This window comes from Vollenhovia emeryi, unplaced genomic scaffold, assembly GCF_000949405.1.
Source record: "Vollenhovia emeryi isolate VEMERY1.0 unplaced genomic scaffold, V.emery_V1.0 DF939133.1, whole genome shotgun sequence".
NCBI classification, from domain to species: Eukaryota; Metazoa; Arthropoda; class Insecta; order Hymenoptera; family Formicidae; genus Vollenhovia; species Vollenhovia emeryi.
The window spans coordinates 1,959,298-1,982,148 of record NW_011967233.1 but is presented as its reverse complement, the minus strand read 5'-3'; the positions used below and the strand labels follow the sequence as shown (position 1 = coordinate 1,982,148).

Below are 22,851 nucleotides of genomic sequence, written 5' to 3'. Positions count from 1 at the left end.
TCTCCACATTTTGTCAGTCAGATTTTGTCTTATTTTTTCATCTTATTTTGTTTTCTATTTTTCACTTCATTTATCATGCATTTGTTCGTATGTGTTTTTTCATCACTCACAGGATTGCAGAAGTTAGCTCCACGACTGGTAAGAGTCTTGATACCATTCGTGATCGTCGCCGGAAACACCGCCGAGTGTGCCGGCTCTACTTCCGAAAGCTATGTCACCGCCACCACCACCACTGCCACCATTTACACTCGCCAATCCATATGCATTGCCCAGTGGTTGTTGGGCGAGGGGCTGGTTTCCCCAATTGCTCTGGAAGCGACGCTTAGATTCCCCCTGGTTCTGGTGACCCCCGTCAAATTTTCGTTTACCTGCTGTAAAAGACATTATCAAAATAAGACTGAGAATCATTTGGAAGAAAATCGAAAAACATACATACTAAATTAGGGAGCACTTTTTTTTACCATGGTGCGTGATGCTCGCAAAATATTGCAAGAAAGGTGAGGAAAAATCTCAAGAGTTCTTGTGTTATTAAGTGTGACGTGTTCGTAAAATGTTTATATGTATGGACGTACTGTGAAAATCACGTGAAATATCAAAATTATGAAGATAAAAAGTTAACTAATACCTTCTAATGACTTTACAAAATTGCAAAAATTATAGACTTTTGAATTAATACGTGATATAAGCATAAAGAGAGTCTCACTAACCTACAGTTTTATTACTATCAAATGGATGGGACTTGGATACCTTGGTGGGAAGATGGATTGGATGGTTTACTGTAAGACAAATATTATATGAACAATTGGTGACAATGTACCAAAGTACATGCAATCATTTGACAAACTAATATTATGTATGCACTTTGAAAACCTTAGGCTGACTGAAAATATCTGTCATTAGCAAATCTGTAAAAAAAGAATCAAAACGTAATAATAACTCTGTAAATACATAAGTTTGTTAAATAGCAAGAAATTTTTCTGGACTCAATATATCAGTTATGTTTAGAACAGTGATTAATTGCGATTGTTGCATTTTGGAAGTGAGGAGATAAACGTTCCATAAACATATCAACATTATGTACACATTAACATCAGAATATATTTTTGTACACAAATGCAGAAAAAAAATTATTCAAAAAGTAATACTATCTGAATATTGCGTTTCTTTTTCCTTTATGAAACAAATCGAACAAAATCAAAAATTTCTTACTCGGAAACCGAAAAGAAATATCTAACGTGAGCTTTCTAGCAACGATAATATATCACTACTTGTAGCAAGTAAAAAAATTTATATGGAAAATTATGTAACGCAACAACCTGCATAAAGTTGTAATTATTACTAAACAGCAATAGTAATTGCAAGAAAAGACTTTACATTTGCTGAAAACTAGCAGCGAAATACCTTAGAATGATATACAGCACTAAAATAGCCAAACAATACCATCTGCTTATGCTGTAATATTAAAAGTATAATATGTCGACAATATATTATACTACATTTCGATGTTGTAAATAATCTCTATCTTTTTAGTAATTCCACGAAATCGAATTGAATTAATGGTACAGAGTTCCGAATCTTACTTTCTCTTCCCCTCTTCCTCTATCTCTTTAACATTTAAATAATTAATGCTTGTTTGACATAAAGTAATCAATGTATCATGTATTTTTCAGAAGTCTTCAAAATCAATCTTAATAACATCAACGTTAAAAGAATTTTCACAAGATAAGAGCTAAACAATACCATGGTATCGATACAAGCTCTCAAGTGTATCATAATGATTCACGATATGTGAAATTATGTAAGAATATCTGTGTACGTCTGTGTGAACGCGCGTGCTCAGTGTAATTAAGAATTAAATGTAAACAGTGTAAAAGACGATTTATTGTGGAGATACAGACCATCCTCACCTGGTAAACTTCCCTTGGCGCGGACCCCCCCACGAGCGGCCAGCCGCTGGACCCCACGGACCCCTGAAGTTGCGGGGTTGCGTCCCCCCCTGACTGGCCCACGGGCTTGCGGGCCACCGATTCGGCCACGTGGCGCTACTCCACGGCCACGACCAGCCTACCCAAATAACATCCAAACTGTTACCCCATAATTGCACAATTATTTGCATTATATTTGCGTTTTATTTGACTCTCTTTTCTTTTCCTTGTATATCTTTATACGTCTTTTCTGCCCTATATGCAATTTAGTTAAATATCAAACAATAGTAACAAGTAATTCGCGAGACGCTACCGCGTCTCCAAATAGATAATAGTAAAAGATATAATGAAAACAAGATCGTTTGGTTGGTATACCGCTAAACGATCGGAGTTTCTTCAATATACATATATGCATTTTATTTGTAACGCGCTATCTTTGCAGCGTAGACGTACATTCAAGGCTTTTGTATATATATATACATCCATGACGACATAGCGTGAAAAGAGACAAGTAAATAACAGAGAGAATAAAGAAGGAAATGAGAAACTTGTGAAAGGATGAAGGGCACGGGGTTGTGGGGGGCAAGGGAGAAAGAGAGAGAGAGAGAGAGAGAGAGGGGGGGGGGAAGAGACAGAGAATGAGAAAGAAAAAGAAAGAGAAAAAAGGGAGAACGTGGCAGAAGAATTAATCATCAAATTTACTAACCACGTTTTTACATAGTGTTGCATGAGTTAGCAGAGTTATCCAATGTAGAAAAGCGAAAAGCAAATTGGTTGGCGTAGGAACTTTTAAGCGACACAAGCTATTGCACTGGCAGCTAAAACAAAATTCAACCAAAAGGCGTATTATATAAATAAGCGGCGCAGCATTGTTAAAAGCGTTAAAACAAATGTAATTTAAGCGTAAGCTATGGTTTTTATATACATGGATGTGAGGACGGTGGGAGGCCAAAGCGAGAACTGCAAAACATGTTCACTGTTGTGCTATATACGGGGGATGCAATCCTCTCTATTCCGTCATCTATCTCCATGGTCTTTACTATACCTATGCATAATTCAGTGTACAAGTTATAAAATATCATTAATAAAGTATTATAAATCATCATCGTGACACATGATACGGTAAGCCATTTACGAATAGATTCATCGATTCAAATGACGTTTATCACTCCTTAGTTCCAATACTGCTGTTTATGATTTGCGACAAACTTTTCCTCCTGTTTGACAAAAATCAAATTGGTATATTGAATTAAGTTTTTTTTTCGAAAGTTAATACGATCCATGTATACGCTATATATACTGAACATAGAATGTATCTAGTAATATAATCATCGCCTCTCGTGAACAGATAGAGTCAGAATTGACTAGAAAAATCTACCATTTTGCGGTTTTCATTATGAAAATTCATAATGAAAATTTAATTAATTAAAACCTACAAATGAGCATACATCGCAAAACAGAGGACTTTGCTACTTGATTTAACTCACTCTACCTGCCCACAAAAAGTGATACAGTCATTACCGGACACACTTGGTACGTAACGTATATATGGCTTGTTGAGTGACCGTTTCTTCAAATTCGATGATATGTATGGTAAGAGTACGGGAATCGAATTTTTTTCCTATAAGAAACTGAATTAACGAATCCGATGCGTACCACGAGCGTTATCGTTTACACGCAGTTATGTTTAACAATCTAGCAATTGATACTAAGAAGAAAAAGGTGACATTTGATCTCAAGTCAGAAAAAGACATTCTCGAATGGGACGAGGATGGGGACATTTCATTCTATTGCCATCGTTATTTATATTCTTAATTGGAATGAAATTTTCAACTACGATAAAGGACTTTGTTAAAAGATGAATATTTCTGTATTATATTTAATTAGAAGGAAATTCGATAATGCTACGTAAGCCAAAAGAAACAATGACAATCTAATAGTAAAAATGTGTAAAAGAAAAATATAGGAAAATTGATGCGTAAGAAAAACGTAATACGTGGGTATCGAAGTGTGAATGCAGCAAAATAAAATTGATAAATAAGGGGTATTTAGAAGAGATTAGTATATTATACTTCCTTGGGAGACAAATAAAATTGTCAAACGCGATCGTAATTAAACATATATTCAAAATAAATAATAAAAAAGCAAAATTAATGTTAGAAAAAGATGCAAGATGATGTGAAGACAATTCGAAGGAGGCTTTCCTCTGTTTGTCTACTTCGCCTCTAAAGCGACGGGGCTAACTACATGTATACATCATATAACACGGGGGAACATAGCAACGCCGGATAACATGTAAAAAAACTTAAATGCGCACGTCATATACGTTATCGCAATAGCGAGACACTGCCAAGAGAAAAAGTTGATCGCAGTATAAAAATGTTACAATCTAATAAAAATGAAACAATAAAATAAAATTTTGTTTCGCGTAGGGCGCCCATACGCTCCCTTTTGTCATGTTTGGATAACCCTGCAACTTGACATAGAAAAAGTGTAACATCATATCCGAGCCACGAGACGCAACGTCGCTCTACGAAAAAAAAAGAACAGATTACTCGTACATGGAGACTGGAATATAATAAAATACGACGGCGATATAGAAAAATCCTGTACACTGCTTTCTGCCTACATCTGGAATTCTCCTGAAGCTGCGCTAGAATAATAATGGCGGTGGAATAGTGTTAGGAGATCCTGCAACACTATAAAATGTGCAATCTTCTTCCTTGGGAGGATTTACAGACATTCTTGAGGTTTCCATTTTTCCACACGTCTTTCCTGTCTTTTCTTTTTATTTCTTTCTTTTCCTATATTTTTAGCTTAAATTGCTTTTCCCGGCTGTATATTGCTTGAAAATTTAGAATGGGTCTACCATGGCTCAGATATGATTTGCAAGCAATTTGAAAGTGGCAATGTGTTCGGATTATAAGGTCTAATCTTAGTATCGAAGCCTTCAGGTTAGTGTAGTACAGATTCATATCATAGGGTCTATATAAATACAATAACGTTCATAGTGTGCTTAATGGCATTCTCCTCCTTTCTCTCTCACACACATTCTACCCCCCTCCCCCCCTCTCTCTCTCTCTCTCTCTCTCTCTCTCTCACCTTGAATTCAGAAATTTTATAGCTTAAACAAGTACTATACTGTGGATGCGGTGCATTCAACGTTATGAAGTTGGGATTATATTAAGATATACATCTCCCTGCATTAATAGTGGATTATAATAAAGCTAGCGCATACTCAATTAGCCAGCGTTAATTACACGCTCAGACAGAGAAAATATATGGATAGATATGTTGATCTGGACGAGTTGGAGAGAAATACAATGTATTAGGAGAATCCGCGAACACTGTGCCACAGTCAAACTACTGCTGGTATAAAAAAAAAGTAATAATGATTTCAGGAACGAAAACGACTTTTTAGAACCATTAAAAAAGGCGACCCACCGGTTGAGGCTGCCTGCCTCTCCCTCTGGCAGGCGGCGGAGGCGGCGCATAATCGAAATAGTAATCTTCATATCGATAATAGTCATCGTAATAGGGATCACTGTAGCCACCTCGATAATCCCCATAACCGTAATAGTCGTAATCATAATCTATAAAAACACACATTACAAATAGACCCAAATTTAGCCACGATATATCCAATTGACAACTTATTCAGATATAATAATACTATTTCAATATTATAAGAAAGGCATGCCGGGAAAAGATAATTTCGAAAATGCCAATATAATAGAAATGAAAGAGAAAGAAAAACAAAAACAAATTTAACCGTATATCGAGAATAAAAATATTTGTGCGGAAGATGTGGTCTTCGAAACAAAAAGAAGGAAATCATTGTAAAAACACTCAGAGTATATACAATACCGCACAAAACTCCGTAATGATTACCCTACCACCATCACATTTCCTGAGATAGAAAATTGCAAGGCCATTCGAAAATTTCACATTTATTTCAAACAGAATATAACTCTAAACTCACCCTATCAAAAAAATGAATGAAACTATCTCAAATAATAGTTAATAGATATGAAAATATTTTTGTAATTATTACTCAAGAGTTAATTCAGTAATAAAATATAATTTTAATACGCAGATTCCTATGATTTTTTTATCTTTTAAATTGCACATGAAGACATTTATAGCTAGACATTTATAAAAACAAAGAAAAAGTAAATACTCTGTAATTTAAAAGACAAATATTGGAAACAGCAAATATTGTAAAAAGAAAGTTTGTAGATTTCAATGAATAACATTAATTCTCAATGACCTCACAATATGTACCTTATTAAAATTGGGCATTTAAGTTAACATAAAAAGGAAGAAAATACACAGTACTACATATGATACTTTACAATTGTTGCATTCATCATTCATCATCACCGCTTACCTATTTCCTGGAGAGCTGTAAACAGATTTTTGAATTGATGATGCATCGTACTAGGTACACAAAGTTCACACACGCTCACGTAAACACAAATGAATGAAACGAAAATTATGAAAAATTGTTTGCCTTAGCGATGCATGTGATGTTCTATGCACTACCACAAAATAATTCTCACTGGGGCACCAAACAAAAGTACAAAACAGGTAAAAAAATATACATGCAATTATTTTTCCGTTTAAAAAAACGAAACAGTTATCACAGGAAGTGGTAGTGGTAAGGCAATAAGGTGTTCGTATTACACAAAATGCTAAGCACACATCTAACATACATATATGTATCCATATAGTGTATGTGTATCTGTGTGTATCTCTGTGTGTGTGTGTGTGTGTGCGTGTGTGTAACAAATATACAACATTGTGATCGTCACACTTATATAAATGAATAAAATCAATCAAGAAAACTAAAGAAAAATGCATTACAAATATTTCAAAACTAAACTCAGCTTTCAACTAAACCAATACAAATAAATTACAAATAAAGTACACATAAATTCAAGTTGATCCTTATGTCTTATCTAAATTATTCTTCTTATGAAACAATTTGTATTTAAGTATTCTTTAAAATAATTAATTTATAACATCTTATAATATGACATTTTTCGAAATGTCACAACTTACGAAGAGAATTATATTCTTTGAAAATACATATATTGTACTAAATCAATAATTATTCACAAATTTTACACCTACTTATGCCATTTATGTTATCAGTTAGGATACATTTATAGAAAAATAACATATAATGTTATACAAAGAAAAAATATGTTTTCAGCCAAGAGATCAAAAAGATTTTGATTAAAAAAAGAACTATAATGTAGGAAATGCTCAATATTTCTTACTCACACGTTCAAAATAATCTATCATGCGCGTAAGCCAAGATACGTAATGAAATAGTGAAAATTTCCCAAAAGCATGCGAATATTATTTGTTATATAAGTATTATGAAAAATATTGATATATCCAATTATTTAATGTACTAAATATTCTCAATTAGAGATGAAAGAAAATCAAATGAAAATTATACGATAAAAAGGAAAATTGTACATAATAATATAAAAATGTGTGGTATACGCGTGTGGGTAGGTGGGTGGGTGGGTGTGGGTGTGGGTGTGTGGATGTGGATGTGTGTGTATATATGTCTATATATTCTCATAAACTTTTATATACCTTGCAAATAACTTTTATGTACACATTAATTTATATGTATGTATTAATTCAACATACATTTTATAAAATTTTATAATTCTTAACTGCAAAACTTCTATAGTCTCAATATAATTACACAATTAATGACTTGATTTCTTAATTTTTCTTGTTATATACAAGATGTAACATAATCTGGATATAACTCGAAAAACTATGATCTATATTGTTATTATCTTCTCGATATATATTAAACATCTTATAGTCCAAGTATAACAAATAATTCCATAGTGATATTATAGATAAGGGAAGCAGTTTACGTTTAGATGGAAATTATTATTGCCTGAGAGAAACACAATTAGTACAAGTGGGTGTATATCAATATATGTGATATAAAAAATCACTAAATTTTTTATTAGCACAAAATTCGAAGTTGCTGTTCTGTTAGGACGCTCGCGAAAAATACACGAAACAGTGCAGCAAAAAGAAAAAAATCAAAATTGGTACTAACCGTAATCGCCACGTCCCATCTGTCCACGCATACCTGCACCGGTGCCCCGAGGTCCCTGTGTGGGCCCGCGAACTGGCATTGGTCCTCCCATCATGCTCGGATGAGACGGAGATCCACTGTAAAAGGTAAAGGTATATGTGTAACACCTATAATTTTAATTCCAATTAAATAAGTAAAATAGAGTGTTAAAGGGTGAAGTACAATGAGATACACAAATGCTACGGATTAATTAAAAATAAGTATAAGTATTGATTACTTACCCGCCTCTACCCTGTAACATTTGCATCATTCGTCTTTCCCTGGCGCGCAGCATCTCTTCCTTCTTCTTCTTATCGGATGGTGGTTTTGCTAATGAAACTTCTATGTGAGATCCACCCATTTCCTTACCATTCAATTCATTCATTGCCTTAAGAAAACACATACAGATAATTGAAAATTAATTGTTACTAGCAATTGTGATTATTAAATCAAATGTAATTTTAGATATTTTTTACCTTAACAGCATTATCTCTATCTTCAAAGTGTATAAAGGCGTAGTCCTTGATTTTTTTCACTCGCTCGATTTTGCCATATTGTTCGAAGCTTTCTTTCAGTTTCTCTTCAGAACAATCTTGCGTCAAATTTCGCACGTAAAGCACACGAACCTGAAACAAAACAATTGTAAAATATGTTTGATTAATACAAGCATTGAGGAATAACACCATAATGATAAAACTAATTAAAGTTGATCGTATTATCATTCATTTACTTTGGACATGGTTTGTTCATCTGGCTCCTCTTGAGGATCAGCCCAGTCGACAATAATATCACATCCCCAAACTTTGATACGCCCAGTGCTCAATCTTCGCTTGGCTAAGGAAGCTGCTTTGTGAGATTCGTATTCCAAAAAACAAAAACCTCTATTCTTCTTTTTGTCATCTGGTGAGCTGTAGATAATCACCTCTGTCAGGCCAGCTATATATAAAAAAAAACCATACAAAAAGCAGGTGAGATTTACTCAAACTTGATGAGACATTCGCAAACTTAAAAAAAATTGCTACTTTATGATAAAAAATAGAAACAATGTCAAAACAAAATATAAATTTAAACAGCTATTATGATTTTATATATGATATGCTTGCAGTGAATAAAATTTCCATTGTATTTTCAAGTAAATATAATAATTATACTGCTTATCTTGAATATTCTCAGATATTAAAAAATTTTTATAAAATTATATGTATCTTACTATAATCATTTTTATTATAAAAAATAATGTTTATGCTTTATATGTGACTTTTAATTTTTCATAACAATTATGAATTAAACATAACAATTATTATTTATGCAGCAAGAATATTAATTAACAATAATAAAACTAGAGAATAAAGAACAAAAACAGATGCAATAATTACGTTAATATGAGTCAGACGTTACATTAATCTGTAAGATTCCTAAAGTACTTGAATGTACATATTTTTGCAATATAAAATTGTCACATTGTTTATATTCTCTAGACATTATTGTTTCTCATAAATCATTATTATTATTTCTTCATCAGATATAAATGTTTTCTTACTTAATTACACATATGAAAACAAACACGTTTAAAAACTAAAAAAGAAGAAAAAACAAGCTTTAGAAAACAAATTTATCAAATAAAATTTCATTAAAAGAACTATCCCAGGATTAAATATAAAGGAAAAAAATAAAAGAGACATTACTTCACCAAATGCTCACAATCTATGTCATAATAAAATTTCAAATAAAAAGCTACGGAAAATCAGGATTAAAAGAAGAGAAAAAATACAGACGCTATTAATAACTACAAAGAGAGAGATTTGCAAGCTCTAAATTCTGTAAAACACTTTTGATACACATATATTCTTTGTCACTTTTACTGAATCTGCGTGTTTTTTTAAGAATTTGAGAGGATTATTCAATAGGCATATAAATATTGTGAAGTAGAATAATTCTCATGCTATTAGAATTCTCATGCATTACGACGATTCAATTACATGTACATAAAGAAATCGACATTTTTAAAATATTATAGGATATATCCTTCATCTCTCTATGTCTTCTAATCCTAAGATGTGGAAATATCAATCGTATCTCTCGATCTGATTTCACTCCAATCTGAATTTGACAGATCTTTTCTGAAAGTAGCAGTAAAAGTACTGAAAGATTGTCACTAATAATAAGCAATTTAATAATTTCCATGAGGCAACTTAATTAATTTCTTTTTTATATTTCAGAGGCAGTCTTTCTCTCCTTCCTCTCAGTTTAGAAACTATACTACTTGGGTAACAAGGCATCTTATACATATTTTCAATACTAAATATAAGCAGTTACGCCATCGATTTCATATATAAAGATATCAATTTCATAAAGTAGATTAAAACAATTTTAATACTTATTAATTTAATTTAATAATTAATATGTATAAAAATTTGATTTACCAATGGTAAAATATTCATTATTCATAAAATCAGTCGATACTTTTGGTTTGTTGTTTGTCAATTACTGTTTATGTCTTATGTTATACAAAACATATGGAAATAAAATGCTTAGATGCCTTGTATCATTATATCAATTGTTCTCTTAAAATTAGTGTTCAAATTATCTCTATGTGAATTTAATAATTCAAAGTGATTTCCTTTATCATCACTTTTATATATATTAATCTCCTCTCTGTGTCCATATACTAATGTTACATGCAGAAATCTTATGCACATACATACAAAATGTAATGATAATCAGACACATTCATTCGATCACACTGATCATTCTTTTTTATCATATTTACACTTACACTATACAAAAACAATATGTTTTCTTTTCATATTAAATTTATCGTCTGAAATTAGATCTCATAATAAATACACAATTATTTATTCATAAAATACGGTTATGTCTGTCTTAATTCATACATTAACATATATATTCATATATTTAATATTATGTGTAAAAGAGTAATATATTTTCCATTTCAAAAGATAAATAAATAAATAAAGGAAAACCTTTAATATTTCATAATTATATATAAATACAAATCAATAAATAATAGTGGCTGTATACAATTTGCATTCCAACATTGAATTTTGTGTCCCAAAACCAAGTACACGTAAATTCTCAAAACTGCATAAAGTATAAAAACACATTCTCCCTTTCCTTGCTCTCTTTCCCTTTCTCTTTCCACACACTCGCACATACACACTCACACTCACACTCGCACTCACGCACACACATACTCTCTCTCTCCCCCCTCCCTTCTTCCCCCAACCCCCCTTCCTCTCTCTCTGTTCCTTGCCTACTTATGCACATGTACATTTATGTATATGATGACGTGACGTAATATAGGAGGGGTGTGTGTGTGTTTGTATGTGTATATGTATGTGTGTGTGTGGAAGGGAGAAGGGAATAAATGGATGGATGGATGGGCAAATGGAGAAACAATCAGCAGATAGGCAAATGGATGGGCGGTCGAACGAACAGACGAACGGACAAATGGATGGATGGATGGATAAACAGGTAGATAAATAGATAGATAGATGAATAGATGGTAGATAGATGGACAATGGTGGATGAATGGATGGATGGATGGATGAATGGATGAATGAAAGGCTGAATGGACGAATGAGTCAATGGATAGATGCATGAATAGATGAATGGAAGAAAAGAAAAGCGCGCGCGTACGTATGCGTACGTGCACGTATGTGCGTGTATGTGTGCATGCGCATGTGTGTGCGCGCGCGCGCGTATTTGTGTGTGTATCAAATAAAATAGCAGTATAAACTCGATTGGTTGTAGGACACAATTACGATTATCTACTTATGCAACGGTGCACGTTTTGCAAACAAAAAGTTATTAGAAATGAAAATGAAGGAATTATATGTGAGAAGAGTTCACATTTGGCTTATAAATAAATTGGTCAGCGTTACCAAACATCAATAAAATTTTCCAAAATGAATAATAAAAATTTTGTTTCTCTGAGTACCAATTCACAACAAAGTTTTTGTTTCACATTTATGCAAGAGGGCTGGATTTTAACCCACCTGGCACCTCTGTTACCGACTAATGAAAAACATCTGATTCGTTATAAGATGATTAAATTTTTGTCCCATCATCTCTCCCAGAGAACTTCCATTGGTTACTGCTTGCTGATTTAAGGACAATTGTCAACTTACGTGCGTGCTTTGTAAACTCTTCGAACAAGTCATCTCGGTCTCGATTCTTTGGAATATTTCCCACAAACAAGCGGTGATTGTTATAAGATACGGTAACACCAATCTTTTTCCCTTTCCGAATCTCATAATCATTCAGCTGTAAGAATAATGTGGAAGGAGAGTGCCAATTAAGCTTGCCATTTATGATTTCACCTGCTTATTGGCTGATCTGAACATAGGATTTCATGAAGTGTCCTTTGAGAAAAAGGGCGACTGAGGGGGCAGGGAAGGAACAAGGAGGTGGAGGATGGGGAGATTTTATACAAGAGGACCACAAAAGCGTTATTCGAAGGACCACGGGCATTTAATAGTTTGAAAGGATTGATATATTATACAGGGTGGGTGGGAGTGCCTGTCCGTTTGTTAGCGAGCCAAACGCCCCAGCGGTCCACGCAAATCTCCCATACCCCCAAAGCTTAAAGACTTAGTGACGAATCACATTTGCATATTGCAATGGTGCAAGACAGCATATATTTTTCTGTCAGTACAAATAAAATAATTCTTAATCTAAAAATATCGTACGGCTTCCACATTTTCTCTTTCCATTTCTTCGCTTCTTTTTCACCGTTCCCAAAAAAGAAGACGAAGAAGATATCAGTAATAAATATTGATGAATTGATCAGTTGCGATAAATATGAGGATGGGAAGATCAAGAGGATGATAGGTAATCGCATGTATAGAGTAGGAAGCAGATAAACTCATAAATCAACCTAAATATGCAAGGAAAAGAAGACTTGGACCAGAGAGGTGTTACTGTTCACTAATAAACCGAGAGGCAAGGAGACTGACCAGAACTAAAGGTGCCATAAGGTATATTCGCAGATCACAGGATCCATGATCCTTAGATGCTCCATAGTTTCGTACCATCTACAACCACTACTTAAAAGCTAGCACTCTTAAGTTATACAGGTAGACAGGTAGGTAATAGGTAGGTATAGGTAGGTACACACGCCTCGAATTCACTTTACCTGTTAATTTACCAAATTCCTCCAAGATCTCCTCTTTGCCTTTTGACTTTGGTATGTTCCCCACGAAAAGTCGTAGATTAGGAACGCTAATGTTTACTTTCAGACTCTTGCCGGGTTTTATTTCGTGATTATCGAGCTGTGGGATGCAGAAAACAGACACATGCCTAATTTTGTTCCAATGAGGCAGTTTGTAGTTTTTAAGATAATGACAGCAGACGGAATTTGGGAAAAATTTTCTAAATATGTAATTCAATATGAATATTTTATTAATAATGTGGCGTGGGTTCACGAAAGCGAGAAAGTGGCATGCGCTTTGTCGCTCGAGTCTTCACAATATAGGAAACCGGCCTTTCATCATGAACTCCTGCAAACAAATTTTAAGCCTGCCAATTTTCAGAATTTTGTTACAAAAATTGTCACTGTCCAATGAGAATCAACCAATTAGATAAATATACCCCTAACCAATTAGACCACACAATCATCATGATTTTCTCCACTCCCAATTTTGCCCACTGAGCAAAGAGGAGAGCTGGAAAAGAAACTCATCCATAGGACATAATTAATATATATTTCTCAGTGTTATTAAATATGTAGGATCAGTTGGATATAATTGCGTATTTAAACATGAATAAATGGTCAGGGACATATACATATAAAACATATATTATGTGGATTGTTCGTACGGATGTGTGTGTGCGTGTATAAAAAAATATCTATCTATATATACACATATATATGTAAGTACATATATGTATATATGTTTCCGTTTATTTCACGTACAGGATATCTCCTAACTCGAACATAAAACTTAAATATCTTTGCTATTCTAAATAATAAATTAAATTCTGATATTAGTCTAAATCTGCACAATAAGATAAAATTAAAGCTATAAGGTTTAGTAGTTTTAAAGAGCATGTAATGTAGTGACAATACTTTTGTTATGCGTGAAAACAAGAAGATTCAAGGACAACTCTCTTTCTCTCTTCCTCTCTTTAAATATAAATATATGATTTTTCTTACATAATATGACTCTTTTAATTATTCTCCATATAAAAGTATCAATGTAAGGAAATTTATGGAAATAATATTTTTTGAGATAGTTTTGTGTCACACTATACCACAGCAAAGTATTAAATATTTCATAAACTATTAATTTTATCTTAATACTTTTATACATATGTATATACAGAATTACATGTAAAAATCTTAGGTTTAGAGACCGCGGAAACTGTTTTAGAAAGGGGGCGCAAAATAGTATAAACAAATTTTTTAGATTATGTATAGGATGTCTATTAAGTCTTTTTCACCGCTTATATTTCAAAGACGGCATAAAATACGGAAAACATAGAAGATACAAGAAAGATTAATACAAGAAATTTGCACAGTTTTAAGTTGACATTAATAATTTATGTAAAAAAAACCTCTTTTATTTATAACTTTCTATGAAAGTCACTATTGCTTTTTTAAATGATTAATTATATTTCTTTGGCAAGGTTAGCAGCCTACGAAAGATGAAGTAAAACCAAATGCTCAAAGTACTAGAACGAACTGGATAAAACAGGCTTTAAACCTAATATACAAGAATTATATGTTTTTATATGGGTGTGTACTACAATCTTTTCAAAATCTCAATTATTTTCTAAGGAGCGCGATGCGCCCCCAAAATTTAAACAGGGAGAACGGCAGCGTCCCCTGCGCCACCTGTTCCACGGTTAGTGATATGATTCAATTTATAAACATCAAGTTGCCCCTAAAATCTCCTTTATATAGAAGATGCCTCTATATACAATAAAAGTATTGTTATTATGTGTCCCTCAAAACTGTAAAACTATGTAACTTTAACAATTTTTTCTTATCAGTTATAGTAGCAAAGATATCCAAGATGATCAAGTTAAATAATAATGTTGTACGTGCATCACATATACATACACACACATGTGTACCATTCTACTTTTCACTCCCTCTCTTTTTCCCATCCCCACTCACTCACTCCTCTCTCTTTCTATCATTCTTACTCTCTTGTTTATCCCTCCCTTTCTTTCTTCCTCCTCTCTCTCTCTCTTTCCTCCTCTCTCTTTTTCTCTCTCTCTCTTTCTCTCTGTCTCTCTCTCTCACCCCTTGTTCTCACCCTTACACACACTATGTGTGTGTATGTATATGTGTAAAGCTTTCTTTTTTCTAAATTGTGTATAGAATTTTTGTAGATGTAAATTTGAAAAATTATAAAAATGCATGGACTTGATAAAATAATAACATGTTTGCATTAAATCTACTAGGAAATAAAAAATATAATACGAAATAGATAATACAGAACAAGCCACATAGGAATATAATAACACTCATTCGAAATGTTCAACAAGGAAAAACATAACGTAGATGTATGTGTGTATGTGTGTAAATATACACATAGACGTACATACACACACATACACGCACACACGCACCCATCCCACACAGCAAGTGGAAAATCTGTAGAATCTGATCAATATCCTGCGAGGATATTGTAATATCCTGAAGATATTCAATAGAAGTCATGAATATATAAGAGACATGAATTTCTGTGAAATATATGTTTCAATTATTCCTGAGATCTCTGATTATTGCAGTTTACAGTAAAATCTTGAATATATATAAGTATATTATAAAACTTTGATATGATAATAGTAGTTATTCGGGAGTTATCTGGGAGAATATTTCTAATTCGTCTTTTTTGCAATTACAAAATACTTAGTCATTTGATATGCATTGATTCAAGTTTTCAATTCTTTGCCAACGGAGATCGGATTGAGTCAATCCATGGCGACTCGTTATCATATGAGATCATATACCAACTCGCCTCTACTATGGCGGGATAATTTTTAAATTCGAAAAAGCCAACGCGCGGTTGCCGCGTTGCAGCAATGAGTGGCACCAATGCTTGCAACATCATAAAAATCCATATTTTTTACTATTAATATTTTAGATAGAAAAATTTTATATATATTGTGATGTCTATTAAATGAACTTTATTTTCACTTATGAAGTCAGGGTACAACCACCTTAACAGAACTAAACTTTCAGGCCCGATTAATTAAGGGTGCCATATAACAGTGCTATTAAAGACATGCGAAATATATCCTTCAAACATCTTTAGGATATCACTAAGATGTATTTTATACATTGAACTTTATTAACTTGATCGGGATAAGATATTGCTTGAATATCTTATACAGGAAAATTTTTGTAATATCTTCAGGAAAATTGAGATATTTTGTGTATCTACAATAGTTTCAGTATATCCTACTGATCTCCATTGCTGTATGGTGTGCATATATATAGATATAGATATTAAATATTCATATATGTGTTCATCTTTCCATCATGAATATGATTAGAACTCAGCTGTAACTTACATTAAAATACTAGCTATTTGAAAATTAAAGAATCCAAAAAATATTAGAAATAAAACTTTGCAAAAATCAAACTTGTCTAATTTAAAAACATTTCGAAAGAGCGCTATATTGGTAGCAATAACAATTTTGTAACATTTCTAAAAATTTTGAAAACAAAAAAAAATAAACGAACCAAATTATCTATGTGTGTGTAACGTTAATAACTAGGGCAAGAGAAAAAAAATTTTTATATATTGTATACAAAATATACATAAATAATTATATGTTACGAGAGACTTGAAAAAATATTAACATACCTCTCGAACAGCTTGCTGCGCAGCTTCCCTGTTAGTAAATGTGATAAATGCGTATCCTCTGTTGGAACCTGACATGGGATCCATCATCAGTCTCAAGTCCCAAATTTTTCCGCATTTCTCAAATAAGGGAATTAATTCGTCTTCATACATGTCTTTTGGGATTTTGCCACAAAATACCTTTTTATAAAAATATTCGACATAATAAATTTAAAACATAATAAACAACTTATAATAAAAAATATACAACATGTTTTCTGTGATAATTAATACACTATATGCGCATTCAGTTGATAAAAATGCGCACACACTAAAATTGTACATAAAGCTCTTTTTTTTATCATACATATATGTATATGTATAACAGCATTATAGAAGTGCCTCAACAGGAAATGTCGGATTTGAAATGCATGTCATTTTTGTTGTATAGTTTTTGAAAACTGATATTTGACAGCTGTCATCTGGAGATACGGCAAGCTAGAAATAGAATGCTATACAGGGTGTCTCACACAAGAGGACCCCTAGGCATGCGAGGGACGGGCGCGAACGGTAAGCGCGAGTGGTGAGCGACACGGGACACGACTAATTCAACAACACATTGTTATTATCCAAACACTTTACAAAAACTCAGCGGTTATTTATGGTGGCTCATAGCAAAATTGTATGAAAATCTCGGTCGTAACACGCTTTCTGAGATTATAATAAAATTTAATCGCGGCGATGACGTTTTTTTATCTTCGACTGAACCAGTTTCCATGAATTTCATAGATTCCATTTCTAATTTGTCTCCAGATGACTGTCAAGTATCAGCTTTCAAAAACTGACACAACAAAACTGGCGCGCATTTCGAATTCTACATCTCCTGTTGAAACATCTTTTGTACAGACACATATGTATATACACATTTGTAAAACAAGTCAAATTTACCTCACAACCAGTTCCAGGAGTGGGACCCTCCCAATTTGGTGGAGGACCACCATATTTTCTTTGCCCAGTAGTTACATCCAAAGGGTAGCCCGTTCTTTCCAGTATTAACTAAAATATGATAAGTATTATTATAAAATAGCATTTACATGTCCAAGCACACGGATTAAAATTAACAACTTGGGGGAAGCTTACATATAGAAATGTGTATGTGTGTATGTGTGCACGAAGAAAATAAACAGACTTCAAATTACCTTGATTTTGTCTTCATCTGGGGCTTTTGGTGTCGTGCTGGTGCCTGTACCTTGACCAGCACGACTTTTCTGTCTGTAGGTCTTCATTACTCCACAAAGGTATGCCGATTTGTTAGATACATGTTCCAGATTCGATTCCAGAAATTGTGTAAGCACATTTAACGCACCGTCGACCGGAAATTCCTTCAATGCGTCAAGCGCTCTCTCATCCAGATCTATATGAGCCAATTTCCCCGTCTTATAAATTTCATCCAATTTGGCAGCCACTTTCTCGTCTAGTCCATATTGCATGAGTTTGTTAAAATCTTCTGTCCGTTCCACATTTTCCATTTCTTGTTTTTCTTCCATTTTTATCTCGCCATTTCCTTCTGCCATAGCTGAAATACAATACTCGCATTAATCAACAATTCTTATCTCTCATCACAACCAATTATTTGGTTATATTACACACACGCACGCACGCACACACACACATATGTACTCTTTAACAAACGAAATTCTATATTATTTCGCCAGAAAATAACCATGTTGCTTGATAAACAAATTCGAACGCATAACGACAAAATTATTTTCTAATGTACTTTGAATAACAATGCGCGATATTAAAATATGTTTCTTCCATTTTCTCCGAGTTGTAAAAACCAAACGAGCAACATCCACACAAATGTAATTTCAAATTAAAAATGGAGTATCGTAGAAGTGAACACTGGCAATGAACTTTAAACATGGCAGAAAGAGTTGATTGCAAAATAATTGATAGCTTAACGTAACTCATAAAATAAATCGCTATTTCGAGCGAACCTAAATCGTGAATCAAGCTTTAGTTATTTTCACTCGTCCAAGGAACACTCGTGGGAGAAAATTCGTTTCTAACGCGAAAACGCGCTCTCTCGAAACGGCGGGACAGAAAGCCGGGAGGAGAGTCGGGGCGCGCGAAGGGGAAGAATCGCGAACGCATCCGCTCGGCGCGACCGCGCGGCTCGGCGATGCACCCGGCCAATGCATACGTACGGAACGCTGTGACGGAGGACTGGAAGAAGAAGAAGAAGAGACCGGATACGTCGGGGCGAGGGTCGCCCGAGATCGAATCTCCCCGGCGCACGAAACTCGAAAATAAAACAACTAAAAATATCCAAGTGACGGAGCACAAACATCACATCTCCGTTTGATACGAGAAACGGGCGGAGCGGAGACGAGGAAGAAAATTTGCGATGCGGAACGTCCTGTGTTATTGATGACACTCGCCGTTCGGCGTACCGAGTAGGCCGCGAACGATCGAGCGCAATCGGTTTGCACAGGCGGCGACGGCGGCGGCAACAGTGCGGCGCGGCGCGGCGCGGCAACAGCGCGGCAACAGCGCGGCGCGGCGCGGAGCGGAGTGGAGCGGAGCAAAACGGAGCGCGGCGCGATCGCCGCTGTGGCCAAGGATTCGCGCGGCAAAAAACCTCGCGGTGATATATCCCCCTATTCTCCGTTACCCGATGCCGTCCTCGCGACAGAACTCGCACTTTTATCACACGCCAGGCTCGCCGGCCGGCGAGATGCAACACCGCGCTCTGCACCGCGGCGGCGGCGGCCGCCGTGATGTACGATGCACTTGTATGCACTCCAGACATATGCACCTCGCGGCGCATTTATCTCTGTATATTTTACACTCGCGCTCGCGGAATCGCGACGGCGAACGGCGCCGTGGCACGGCGCCGGGAAGCCGGCGGTGCCGGGCGCGAGAATCGGACGGCGTACGTTACCTTGCGAAATAAAACGGACGGGCTCCTCCGCGCGAGGAAATGGCGACAGACGTCAACGTGATTGCGGACTACGGGGTTCACAAAACGACGCGCAAAGATACGCTCGAACCCAGCGACACGACGTTGGCCATTTTCTCACCGCAGCCGCGCTCGCGCGAATTCTGATTGGCGCCCGCGAAACGGCTCGACGGGAAAAAAAGTCGACCGCTCCGATTTGACGCGCGGAGCGGTCAAATCGGAGTACGCGCCCAGAGCACGCTCGGGAACTCTCTCTCGCTCGTTCGTTCATTCGTTCGCGCGCGCGCGCACACACACACACACACACGTACACGCGCGCGCACGCGCGTACGTGGCCAACGTCACGCGAAACGGGATATTCGAGGTGATTCGCAAGCGCGCAACGAAATTAGTCTCTCCAAGTCGAGAACACGGCGGATGCGAATTTCGCCGCTTGCGACGCGAGCGACAAAAGGGTTCATGGTAGAAGCAAGTATAATAGTATGCGATCGCGCCGACCAGGCCCTCTCCCTGGCGAGATCACCCTCGCCGAGTCTGAAAATCATGAGACACGTTGGACTCTGTGTTTAATCGAGATTAGGCATGAATTTCAAGCAACTTTTAGAAATATCGCGCTGACATAGCGATTGAGAGGCTTCTCCACAAAGGGGTAAACTTAAAAAAAGAAAAGAAAGACGCGCTCACCTGCCAACGCGGCGAGATTAACCTCGCGAAATCTGAAAATCACGAGACGCGTTGGATTCAGCGTTCAATCAAGACCGAGCATGAATTTCGAGGAATTTTTAGAAATAACGCGCTGATATAACCTAACCTAACCTAACCTAACGGTTGAAAGACGGTTCCACAAAGGGTAAACTTAAAGGAAAAAAAAAAGGAAAGAAAGCCCTGAGACGCGTCCACCTGCCGGCGCGGCGAGATTTAACCTCGCAAAATCTGAAAATCATGAGACGCATTTGGATTCAGCGCTCATTCAAGATTACGCATGAATTTCGAGCAATTTTTAGGAATATCGCGCTGATATAACCTAACGGTTGAGAGGCGTTTCCACAAAGGATAAGAGAAAAAAAAAGAAAATCATGAGACGCGTTGGATTCGGCGTTTAATCAAGGTTAAGCGTGAATCTCAAGGAATTTTTCGGAAATATTACGTAACCCAACGTTTCCACGAGGGGGTAAACTTACAAAAAAGAAAGAGACAAAAAGAAAATCATGAGACGCGTTCACCTGCCAACGCGGCGAATATCGTCGTGGACGCGCCGCGACTTTCGCGCGCGCGCGAACACGCGTTTGCGTTCGCATTTTACGAACGGACCCGCGTGAATAATCGCGAGACGTGCGTTTCCGCGCGCTCGCCGCGAATACGAGGCGCGTTTCGCGATCCCGCGGTATCGCGACGCGGTGTCCGTTACCGACCGGCGCGAATCCGCCGGGCGGCGCATCCCGCGGAGAAGCCATAACGGCCGCGCACGGAAACGTCGCTCACGCGGTGCATCCGTGCGACTGCACTCGCGCCCGTCGGGCGATCTGCTCGGCCCTCGAGTTACGCGCAAATCGGCGCCAATTGCATTTTTTTCGTCTCGCGTGTCTCGGAAGGCAAAATTTAACACTCGGCGCTCCGTCGAGTGGAAAGGGAGGAGATACGCGGACGATCGACGGCCGAGGGGAAAAAAAATCCCTTCGGGCAACACGCTATCTCTTTTCTTGCGGCTGTTGCTAGCTCCGCTTGTGAATCATTATGTAAGAAAATGGAATGCATTTGTCAAAGCGTTCGTTCGATTATCCCTCGCGCGGCGGAGACAAAGCGACGGCTCCGCCGTCTTACACCGTCGAAAGAAAGACAGAGATGGAGCGGGAGGAGAGGGTGAGAGAGGGGAGAAAGAGGGAGAAAGAGAGAGAGAAAGAAAGAGCGACAGAGAGAGAGAGAGATATAGCGAGAGAGAGAAAAGAGAGAGAGAGAGAGAGACGGAGAACGGAGTGATGTACTCATGATAAAAGATACGTGGGTACCTGTGCCGAATTCGTGCCCCGGTATCAATTTAGCAAATTCGTTGCTTTGGCGACGAAGAAATCAGTTGCGACGGCAACGCAGGAAAAGTCAGGATCTTCCACCGAATGTCGTAAACCTCATAATTGGTTGGCACGTCACAATTTTTTCGCGCAGAACGTATTCTGTACTTCAGATTGGCGACCACGACAGCAACGACGGCAACGGCGGTAGCGGCGGCGGCGGCGGCGGCGGCGGCGGCGGCGGCGGCGGCGGCGACGACGGCAACGGCAGAGGCAATAGCGGCGGCGGCGGCGGCGGCAGCGTTGACGACGACGACGACGACGACGACGACGACGGCGACGACGACGGCGACGGCGACGGCGACGACGACGGCGACGACGACGACGACGACGGCGGCGGCGGCGGCGGCGGCTGCTGCTGCTGCGGCGGCAGCAGCGGCGGCGGCGGCAGCGGTGGCGGTGGAGGCGGCGGCGGTGACGGTGACGGTGGCGGCGGCGGCGGCAGCGACGGCGGCGATTTGACGGCGGTGACGGTGGTGACGGCGGTGGTGGCGACGGCTGTGGTTGCACTCGCGGTTATATTCACGCCGTTGCGCGTAATTGCACTGACAATGAGCGATGTACGAATGCAGCGCGCGCGCGTGGTGATAAAGGAGGATCGGAGCGACGGAAGGAATGCCCGTTTTGTCGCGTGCAGCCGGTGCGCGTTGCTTCAAACAATTAAATTTAGTTTCATGTAGGCACTTATGTGTAAAATCCAAAACGAAAAACCGAAAACAGATCAAACAGACACACAAATCCTGTAGATTATTTCATTGGCGACGGCGGTGGCGGTGGCGATGATGACGACGGCGACGGTGGTACTGACGATGATGATGATGATAGTAGTGGTGGTGGTGGTGGTGATAATGGTGGTGGTGGTGGTGGTGGTGGTGATGGTAGTGGCGGTGGTGGTGGTGGTGGAGGTGCTGGTGCTGGTGGTGGTGGTGCTGGTGGTGGTGGTGGTGGTGGTGAC

At 37.3% G+C, this 22,851-nt stretch overlaps 1 protein-coding gene across 9 annotated transcripts; it reads right to left on the bottom strand.

Annotated features, from left to right (window-relative positions):
- Positions 1 to 57: 57 nt before the first annotated feature.
- LOC105567945 (heterogeneous nuclear ribonucleoprotein R) lies at positions 58 to 22,045 on the bottom strand. Of its 9 annotated transcripts, none has more exons than XM_012023228.1 (12): positions 21,837 to 22,045; positions 18,065 to 18,441; positions 17,814 to 17,921; positions 16,890 to 17,066; positions 12,195 to 12,330; positions 8,774 to 8,979; positions 8,520 to 8,669; positions 8,286 to 8,431; positions 8,026 to 8,141; positions 5,370 to 5,518; positions 1,899 to 2,064; positions 58 to 371 (listed from the first exon to the last, which is right to left on the bottom strand). In XM_012023228.1, the coding sequence occupies exons 2-12, from the start codon at positions 18,437 to 18,439 to the stop codon at positions 124 to 126; spliced, it is 1,977 nt and encodes a 658-aa protein (XP_011878618.1). In that variant the 5' UTR covers positions 18,440 to 18,441; positions 21,837 to 22,045; the 3' UTR covers positions 58 to 123. The 9 variants fall into 9 exon arrangements, with proteins under 9 accessions (XP_011878618.1, XP_011878622.1, XP_011878617.1 ...); XM_012023232.1 differs by lacking the exons at positions 12,195 to 12,330; positions 21,837 to 22,045 and adding exons at positions 13,202 to 13,337; positions 19,813 to 19,910; XM_012023227.1 differs by lacking the exon at positions 21,837 to 22,045 and adding an exon at positions 19,813 to 19,910.
- Between the last annotated feature and the right edge of the window lie 806 nt (positions 22,046 to 22,851).

Excerpts from the sequence above, each read along its gene's own strand:
- LOC105567945 (XM_012023228.1), bottom strand. The coding sequence starts at position 18,439 with ATGGCAGAAGGAAATGGCGAGATAAAAATGGAAGAAAAACAAGAAATG. Across the intron at positions 8,980-12,194 it reads AGAGTTTACAAAGCACGCAC|CTGGCCTGACAGAGGTGATT; the intron begins GTAAGTTGACAA and ends TTTTATATATAG. Across the intron at positions 8,432-8,519 it reads ATAGAGATAATGCTGTTAAG|GCAATGAATGAATTGAATGG; the intron begins GTAAAAAATATC and ends TGTTTTCTTAAG.